Raw genomic sequence first — 9883 nt, forward strand, 5'->3', positions numbered from 1 at the left:
GTGGCGGCTCGGTCCCTCTCGGCTTTTTCCGCGGCAGCTGGGCCGCCGGGGGCAGAGGCGCCGCAGGGCTCTCCCGGAACTGCCAGGGTTTCACGCGGTTTCCAGGGCAACCGCTGCAGCGCCCGCTGCGGCCCAGCCTGTGGCCGGCGGGGACCGGGGAGGGGCGCGGCGCGCTCCCCTCACCTCCGCGCTCCTCGGGGGCGGCGCCGCGCCCGGCCGTTGGGAAGTGCGTCACGGCGGGCGCGCGCCTGCGCCGGGGCGGCGGATTCGAACGGCGGAGGGCGGCTGGGCAGCAGCCGTTGGGTCCGGTCTCGGCGGCAGCAGCCTTAGCGGGAGGAGAACGACGACGGAGGAGGAGAAGCAGGAGGAGGATGAAGCGCACGGCACCCCGCAGCACTTTGCGGAAAATCCTGAAGAAGCACAAGCCTCAGTTACGCCTCGCGGCTAACACCGACCTGCTGGTGAGGAAGGAGAGGGGCGGGAGCCGGGCGTGCGGCCTGGAGCTGGGTGCGGGCCGCTCCGCCCCTCAGCGCTGGCCCCGCAGCCTCCGGCCTGCCTTCTGCGGGCACGGGCGGGGGGCAGCGCCTGCTCCCGAGCAGCCAGCTGCGGGCCCCAGCCGCTCGGGCAGCGGGGTGAGCTCAAGGGCTGAATCCTTCAGCTCCACGAGTGCTCCCCTGGGGAGCCTGGGGTCGTAGCGCTGGGAGCAGTTTGGCCATGGCGGGCGGCTGCAGCTATTCTGGGTGCCCAGGGACAGGTGTCCCTAAATAGGGACTGTTTTTTGTTGCTCGAAAGACACGGACTGATGTGTTGTGTGCCCTGGAGCACTTGAGACTTGCTGGGTGTAATGGGATGTGAAGTGTCATGGTGTTTCTGCAGTGACCTACAGGCAGAGGGGAGGCAAAGTTTGTGGGGAGATAGACAATTGATGGGTCCATTAAAATACTAATAAGTAGTAATTGCAGCTTTCTGCTTTACTGGTGGCTACTGTATTGCAGGTTTCTGGCAGTTTGGGGATTCAGAGACAGGCTGATGGATAAATATTTAATCACTACATCTACACACTGCCGTTCAAAGACTTTGATGTAGATGGACTGAGAAATAGCAGTTTGGATTATGTGGCTGTAATGTGCAGATGTTTGTTGTTTATGTAGAGCCAGTCGAGCACACAGATATTAATCAACTGAATTGTGATTAATGAGTTGCTAAGATGCTAAGGCATCTTGAATTATCGTATTTTTGTAGAGGGCCATCTAAGGTAATTGTCCAAAACTAAGGAATGACAAGTCTTGTTAGTAATCCAATGAGGATAATAAGGTGGTGGGATCCTGTTCATGGTTTAAAAACACCTGTCATAAAAGTGTACAGATAGCAAAGCCATACTAAATAAGTTCCAGAAAAGTGAGGCTAACAAAGCTGGATTCCTTCCGACTTGCAATAAGGGATTTTGTGGCCCAGGAAGGATTTGTCTCAGCAAGAAATTGCTTGACTACAGCAAGGAAACCTGACCTCAGGAGAGCTTGTGGTAGCTGCCATATTGATAAAAAAATTAATATCTGTGTATAAAAAAAATATATTTGAAGTGACTTAATAGCTTTACCTTGTCTGACTGTCATACCATCTTATTTTCACGTGCATGTGATTCTCAGAGCATTAATGTGTACTGTATACCGGTATAGTCCCTGACTTGAATTGCAAGTCTATGTTTCATACATTTGTGAAAGTTGTCTTGCAGCATCTTGAGCGCTGATATTGGGATATATGAAGATAAAAGTACATATGCAACATTAAGAAAAAAAATGAGATTAATATGACTGAATATGGTAATTACATGAGAGGATTTAGATTTGAATGTAAACAGTACATATTTTTCTGATTGGTCTAATAAAAAATATTATCTCCTCCTACTGCTTTTGCTATCTTTGGAGTATTTTATGGACTAAGGACCTGGCCCCTTCCTACTCCTACTCAAACCCACTCAATGCTTACTCAGTGGAATGCAGTAGTCAGCTAATCAAACTTACACAATCGCTAACAAATTTTTTTGTAATCGTTAGTAACTGTTGGTCTGTGTTTCCGTGGTCATGTTAATTTGGCTTCCAGGTAGCGTAGCTGTCTGAAAAGGGGTAAGCGGGACAGCCCTCCAGATCCTGGCCATTGGCTCCCATCTCTTCGTGGTCCTGGCACTAGTGTTCTGTGGCTGCAGAGACAATCAGTGAATTGAATTGACTAAAGAACAACAACAATCTGATCTAGCTTAAAATATGTCTGTGCAAATACTCATTCCAATGCAGAGGATGAGATGAGGATGACTTTTAATAATGTGGTGGAAACTTAGATTATCTCTTCTGGTGATGTCAAATTAAATGGCCTTTAATGTTCGGAGGCTTGTCTTTTTTATTTTACCTTTAAACAGAAATGCCCAGGGGTGGTGATTGTCCATTATGTTCTTCAACTAGGTGTGTAGCTAACAGCTCTTTAGCTCTTCATTTCTATGAATAAATAATCAACGCAGCTGGAGTTTTGATTTTTTTTTTTTTTTTTTAAGAGGTGAGATAATTTAGTCCTGTAGTTAGACAAGTAACAAGTTTTGAGAGTATGGTTTTTAGTATTTGTTATTCCTTGCAAACCTTATAAGAGTGATTAGATTGCATACTTAAGAAACTTGTATAGTAGCTGTCTTAACAAGATGAAACCATATACATTTTGAGCAGAGTGCTTGTGTTTTCTGCAGGGAAATAAGAGAATTGACTAGTTCAGTTTCTGGGTATCTTCCTGAATGATCCATGCTTTATGTTTGAATCTACTGTGGTACTCAGCCAGTCCAGTGAGGAGGTCTGCCTGTCTGGCTTATGACATAATCAGATGGTTTTCGTTTTCCTGACCTTCAGTGATTATTTTTCCCTCGATAAACCAATGCCTTCTTACATGATCATTACTAACAAGTTTGAAAGATGTAAGAATTCAGACAATTTTGTTAAATACTGAATTGAGCTGCTTCTTTGCTTTAGAGATTCTTTTGATCAAGTCTTTTTTTTTTAAATCTGAAGCTTTGTCAGAACCTAAGTGTTAACTTCTTCCTCTGTGCACGGTGCAGCTAACAAATTTAATCAAACTTTGACGAAGCTGTTTTTGTGAAAGAGCGTGGTAATAACTTTAAGTGAAGAGATAGGAATAGTGTTTAAGGTTTTTCCAATGCTCTTAGAACTTAATAATTTACCTTTTTGAAAATAAGACATAAAGATTTCAGTACTGAAGTTCAGATATCCCCTCCTCAATAGTCTGAGAAGAAAAAGCTGCAAACTTTGTTCTAGCTTGAAATTGTAGAAGAAAAGCAGGAACTCAGCTGCTTGTTTTATGCTAGAAGGGCAGGTTTGTATTTACATAGCTGAAAAAGCTTAAAGTATTGCATTGAATGACCCCTTTTTTCTTTGTTATCGGCATAGAATAATGAATTAAGTGTACACTGAAGGCAAAATATCAGTCTAAAGAATTTTTCTGAAGTTATGGCAGCAAAACAAAATTACGGAGCTTGTCCCTACTATTCATTAGTTTTGTTGAACAGGTGTGTGGAAGCTGCTCTGGAAGCAGTGTTGTGAGTTTTTACATATGTTCATAAAACTTGACAACCTTTCTTTTATAGGAAGTAAGCAGTCTGTTGTGTAAGGTGGTTTTCAAGACTAGTTCAAAACTTTATACATTTTTTTGCAGAGAGACAATAATCTAATACATAGTAAATCAGTGTCTTTAAAAAAATGTGGTATCATTTAGGTACTTCAGTAACTGTCCCATTCATGGTATTCAGTCATTCTGCCTTTCATTAGCCTTCCTCAATTGTCTTGAATAATCTGGAATATTTCTTAATGTGTGCTCTATTGTGGAATGTTCTGATTTTAGTTATGTGACTATGTTTATAGGAGTTCAGGGGAAGCTTCTCCATGTGCAGCAATTCACTTTGAAAATAGGAAAATAAAGGTACAGTGATTCTGAGAGAAGATGCAGTTTTAAAATTAACACTTTTGCCTTTAGGTATCTCAGCAGGAGGACTTGCAAGTATGGAACCTTTTGTTCTGCCTCAGGTTGTTTCCAGAACTCTAACCTCCATGTTGATAAGTCTAATAATGAGAATTCTAATGTTGAACACTATTTTAGTGCCACTGCTTGATTCAATTTGAGATTACTTCTGTGTGAGTAACTAAAGACTTGCTTAAAAATGGCTTTGATATTTTGTTAAATAAATATACAAGAACATCTGCTTTGTGTAGTAGATGCTTACAAATGATGCCAAATATCACGTAAATTTCTGTTGCATGCTTGTTTCATTTTGTTCAGGAGATATTAAAAAAACTTCTAACAGAGATCCTCTAACAGATTCTTTGTGCTGCAAACCCACTGCCAAAGTAATTCCAATAAACTCCAACTTGTAACTTTTCTTGTTATATCTTTTTAGGTTTTGCAGATCAGATACGGCAGAATAAGTATATCACCTACTTTGTATAAATAAAAAATTCATGTATTTCAGTAATATTTTTCTGAGCTCTTGATTGAAAAAGTATTTTTGTACACTTTACATAGCAAAGTTAATATTGTTTGAAAGTTTTATTTACAAAAGGTGTAATTACCAATTTTCAGGTCAGACTATTAAAATAGTTCACATAATGTCTGTATAATGCTAGAGGTTTGTATTATAGCTCCCTTTTATTATACAGGGGTGCTTTTGGCTGGCAGTTTTTTAGTCCAAGTTGGAGCAGTTCCTTGTCTGCTGAAGTTTTTGCTACTTCTGTACTAGCAGAGCAGCATTCCGTATTGAACGGAATACTGCCCCACCAGTTCTTTTAATGTAAAAAGGTTAAGTAAGTGATGAGCTGGGGGGGAAAAAAAAAGATAGACCCTCCTGATGGTGGAGAATTTCTTGTTCTGGAGTAATTAATGTCAATGTTCCTTTCTCCTGGAAAGGGACAGAAGCCCTTGAACTTATCTGTGGTCTATTTGGTGATAAGGCAGGAATGAATTTGCTGTTCATTAAAAGTTTGGCCGTTGTAGTCACTGAAAGTATTTACTAGTAAGCAAAAAGGCTCCTTCTTATTCTCTGATATTTATGTTTATGTTTTATAAAAAACTGCTAATAAAAATCAGATTTGGTTTCTGTTAGATGAGTTGTGGTTTGTATGATAATTTCTAGAGCACTCTTACGATTTAAGTATACTAAATTTAAGCCATATTTATGAAAATCTTGCAGCGAGGAATGTCTTGGGAGGTTATTTAGACTTGAACTGAGTGGTACTTTTTTTTTTTTCTCCTGAGAACACCTTTCAGGAATTTGGAAGTAATCAAATATGTGAATCCTCTGTCTCAAACAATGAACCTCTAAAAAAAGAAACTCGGCTTAAACAATTTGAGTCCTTCCTAATTTTTTTTTTTTTTTTAAATTCTTCTGTCTTTCAAAGGTGTATTTGAACTACTTACTGTTTCTTCATCGACTAGCAGAAGAAGCCAGGACAAATGCTTTCGAGAACAAAAGTAAAATAATTAAACCTGAGCACATTATAGCTGCAGCAAAGGTAATAAAGCATTTTAAATATTTTTCTTCTTTGTTTAATGTAATATGTATTATGACAACATATACAAAAATTTTCTGTGTTAGTATTGATATGTTTTTATTTATAATCCAAAACCCACAGAAACATAATATTCTTTAATCCCTCATTGGCATAAATCACTATTAGCAAGACATCAAATTAACTCTCCTTGCCCTATTAAATATAGCCCTGTTTTTCTTGATTATTCCATGTTTAAATTCATAGTTTCAATGCATGGGTAAGTCTACATAGTAGTCTACCAGCAAGCATCAATGGGCTGAAAGCCCAGGGAATAGGAGCAACTTCCAAAGTTGAAGGATCTTTGATGATACTATATCAAGATGATGATATATCAAGGAAGATGATACTATATCAAGGAAGCATGCTGTCTTAAAGCTTCATTTATATTACTGAAGTTATGGTCAAGTGAGAGAGAGTTCAGAGAGGTTCAGATATTTTTCTTATACATTTAGTTCTTACCTGCTTAGTCTGAAAGATGTTTGAAGTAGATTCTTATAGCATTGTGTGGATGCTACTTGAATAAAGAGATACTTTGTGTGATGCTGTGTTTGGCAAGGCAACAGCTAAGGAAGGATTAAACTGGGGATTGCTGTATAGGTAGTTCAGCATAACAAAAATTACTATCTGTGAAGGAGGAATCCTCTGCATTATGGAGCACGGTAGGTTTTGTGGACGTGCAAAAGAAGAGAAAGAGGAAGATATTATGTAGCTTTTCTCTCTAGAAAGAATTAGAGTAGTGTTAAAGTATGACTGAAATCCTTTTGTATTCCGTAGCTCATTTCACTCGCTAGGATATGTCTGCTTTACTTAGGTTTCATGAAGGAACGCAGTCTCTTCAATTTGTTCAACCACCTGCTACTGCTGGGCACATGAGAAGAACAAAACTGGCTGTTATCTGATATTTGGGTCCTGTGGCTTCTGTTTATCTTCAGTATTTTTTTTCCTCTGGCAAAACGTTTAGTTTGATACTTTCTATTACTATAGTAACAGAAATATATACAGGATGCCTAGGGTAGCCAAGTGAATGTTACAGTTGGAATCTTATGCATTTGTAATTTCTTTTTAACTGCAATCTTAACATTATTTGAACATTTTTGTACTCCATTTATTTTTTTTAAGATGAGAAGAAAGGAAAAACTGCCTGTATTTTAATAATGTTAACACTTAAATGGTCCCACTTGGGCTTTGAAGTTCATTTTTCAGCTTAAACTCCAAACCAAAAAATGTCCTTCCAAAGGTCTGGGCACTCTTGATATAGAAAGAAATAAGGAATTACAAACAAAAATTGAGAATAGTAGCTGTATAATTGTAAATTTTTTTTTTTTTTTTTTTTCTTTTTATCTAGGCCTACCAGGGTCAGAGCTTCAAGGAATCTGCTGAAGGCTTGAGAGCGCTGTTGCCATTTCTCAGTGTTCATTTTTAAAATAAGCCTTTTATTTTACAGAGTTCTTGGTTATGAATGTTCTTATTAAAAAAAAATACTTTCTGATATGGCATTTTTCTGTATGCCTTTGCTTTATTTCTAACCTTCTCTCTAGACTTTTACCCTTGGTGACTCTGCTCTTGGAAACAGATTGTTTGGCTAGGTGAATCTTTGGTCTGAGTCTGGATTGTAGTGATAAAAGCAGTGATAAATATACTTCTTTCTTTTTGCAGGTTATTTTAAAGAAAAGCAGAGGCTAGAAAACAGACCACTGGAATTTCAAAGCATATTTTTCTGTGTTTTCTTACTAACGTGAGATCCTGTGAGCCAGCTTTTGCACTTGTGGAAGTATTCGATTTTACTGATGTCTATCTCCTGACTCTGAGTATCTTGCTGTTTCTTTAAAAAAAAGAATTTAATAAACTTATAATGTATATTTTCATACACTTCATGCATAATTTAAAAATGTGTGTCATTGTCATTTAAGGCTTTTGATGTATCTTATTTCTTCCATAATAATTGGGAATGTCTATACCATAGTCACTCTTCAGGTACGATGTGTCATTTATTATTAAAAGTGTGAAACTTTTAAAGGAGAACGGTAATAAAAATGCAGGTTTCACTAAATCCATTGTAGATTGTGCAGGTCAAAGCAGATTCATTAGCTAAACAAAATTTTAGCTTTCAAAACAATTGCTGTAGAAACTAGTGTGTTAAATATCTTGGCTTCAATTTATTTATAAATGTCTTAATATTTTCTAAATTACTTAAACTTCTGTATTCTGGGGAAAGAATACATATTTTGTATTTCTAAATCATGCTCTGAACTGTTAAGATGGCCTGTTGTTTGATGTGGTGTGTGAGACAAGTTGGTGGTCTCTAATTCAGTTGGTGTGGACAGATGCATGTTACGGAAAAGAAAAAAATCCGGCACAGCTGATGTTTTTGAAGTTAGATCCTGTACAAATAGTGAAGATAAGTTGGTATGAGTGCCAAGCTACTTCCTCCCCGGTTTTGAGTGTCATCCTAACCTGTCAGAAGTCTGGGAATGTACATTATATAAAAATGTCTTTTTAAATTAAAATTATACTGTATTCCTGATCTGATATTTTTAAACAGTTGCTGAACACTTTACTTAATAAATCTTTTAATAAAGATATAGGTGAATCTCACAGTGGAATATGTGGTAGCTGATCCTTCGTATGCACAGTGAGCTATTCTTAAAATAAAGATTTAAAAAAAAAATGTATTCAGTAGTCTAATTTTGTTTAACATGTTACTGAGTATATTGTAGAAACTCAGCAAAAGAGAATTGCATTTTATAAATATTTTTGTAGTCTAAAGAAACTGGAGCAATGACAAAACTTTGAATTTCATATCACTTCCACGTACTTTTTAAAATCCTATACAGCCTGTGAAAAGTCATCCTTTTACAGTATGCAGAAGGGAAGGATGATTCTGCTGCTGTACTTAACTCACAGGACTTGGTTCAGTCTGCTTCTTGTAAGGTTGACTAGATTCCTTATTCTGCATTTTCTTCTCTTACTCCCTTGGAATCCACGATGAAAGTTGAGAGCATACAAGTGTAGAGGATATTTGGATTTAAAAATCTGAAGTACATTCTCAGGAATAAAGGAGATCTGACTATTTATATTTTTCTTTGTAATTACTGTCTGTGACTTAACAGTTTTATTGCAACACTAGATTTTCCTTTGTTGTAAATATTTTCTCTTAATTTTTCCCTGAAATATTTTCTTACAGTCTTGTATAGCCACATATCTTTCCTCATTGTACAGTTGGTTGAGTTCTGTAGCTTCTTTTGGAACTTGTTTTGATGTCCACTTTTTTTTTTATTTGCTTAGGAGCAAGATCCAGTCTGAGCTTAGTAGAATGTTTTTATTCTCATGTAGTAGATGAATTATCAGTTACCATTGGGGAAGGGAGGCAAGGAAGGGTTAAAACCAGCCACCAATGTGCTTGTAAAATATTTTATACAGTGGTTTTGGCCTGTATTCATGCTAAGAATGTGCCTTTTTCTTTATAGGAGAGGGACTTTTTTCCATAAGCCCTGAAAAGTTTGTATCAGAATATGTCCTGTCACTAGATTGCCAGTACTTTTATGAATGTTTTGTAGTAGCTGAAGCAGGTAGGTATTCAGAAGACTCTTAAACTTTAAATAAATGCTTACTGAAAATGAATGTGGTTGATGTAGTGTGGTTAAGCATTATACAATACTATTATGTTTTTCTAGTATCTTCTTGAACGTTCACCATAAGGTTAATTATATTCATGTTTGGTAGCTCTTCTGTACTCCTCCGTGTATATACATAGAGTCTCTTCTCTACCCAGTACTCCTTACTGGATTTTTAAAATCAAAACTGCTTACAGCAGTGTGTCTAAATTCCAATTTATTATTTATATATTATTGCTATTATTATTCTATTATATTATTATATATTCTTATTTATATAGTAATAATCTGTTTTTTGTTATTGGATCTATTTAATGATGAAACATCAAAGCACGTTCTGGAAAATGTCTTATTAAACTAGATCTGTGGTAGAAGGCCTAATAAAGTTGAGTTATCTTATTTGAATTTCTGTGTTGATTCTCTGCTGTTAGGAGGAAAAAGGCGAAGATAATTGAGGGAAGAGTCTGCTGATGCATTAATAAGGTGTCTCTTCTACTTGACTGTTTTCTTGAAACCTTGAGAAATTTACTGTTCCGAAGCCATTGAGATTATTGACTCACTATTGAATTTTCTCTGGTTTTAAGAGCAAGATCCAAGAGGTTTTGGGAAGGAGAGGTGCTCAGGCAATACAATTAGACTCTTCGTTTCCTCAGGAAAGCACGATAGAAGGCC

General features: G+C 37.5%; 1 protein-coding gene across 1 annotated transcript; it reads left to right on the forward strand.

Annotated features, from left to right (window-relative positions):
• The first annotated feature begins 214 nt into the window (after positions 1 to 214).
• CENPW (centromere protein W) lies at positions 215 to 8194 on the forward strand. The gene is made up of 3 exons (XM_086745045.1): positions 215 to 461; positions 5445 to 5558; positions 7254 to 8194. The coding sequence occupies exons 1-3, from the start codon at positions 372 to 374 to the stop codon at positions 7278 to 7280; spliced, it is 231 nt and encodes a 76-aa protein (XP_086601171.1). The 5' UTR covers positions 215 to 371; the 3' UTR covers positions 7281 to 8194.
• The last annotated feature ends 1689 nt before the right edge of the window (positions 8195 to 9883 follow it).

Source organism: Chlamydotis macqueenii, chromosome 3, assembly GCF_036417535.1.
Source record: "Chlamydotis macqueenii isolate bChlMac1 chromosome 3, bChlMac1.mat, whole genome shotgun sequence".
NCBI classification, from domain to species: domain Eukaryota; kingdom Metazoa; phylum Chordata; class Aves; order Otidiformes; family Otididae; genus Chlamydotis; species Chlamydotis macqueenii.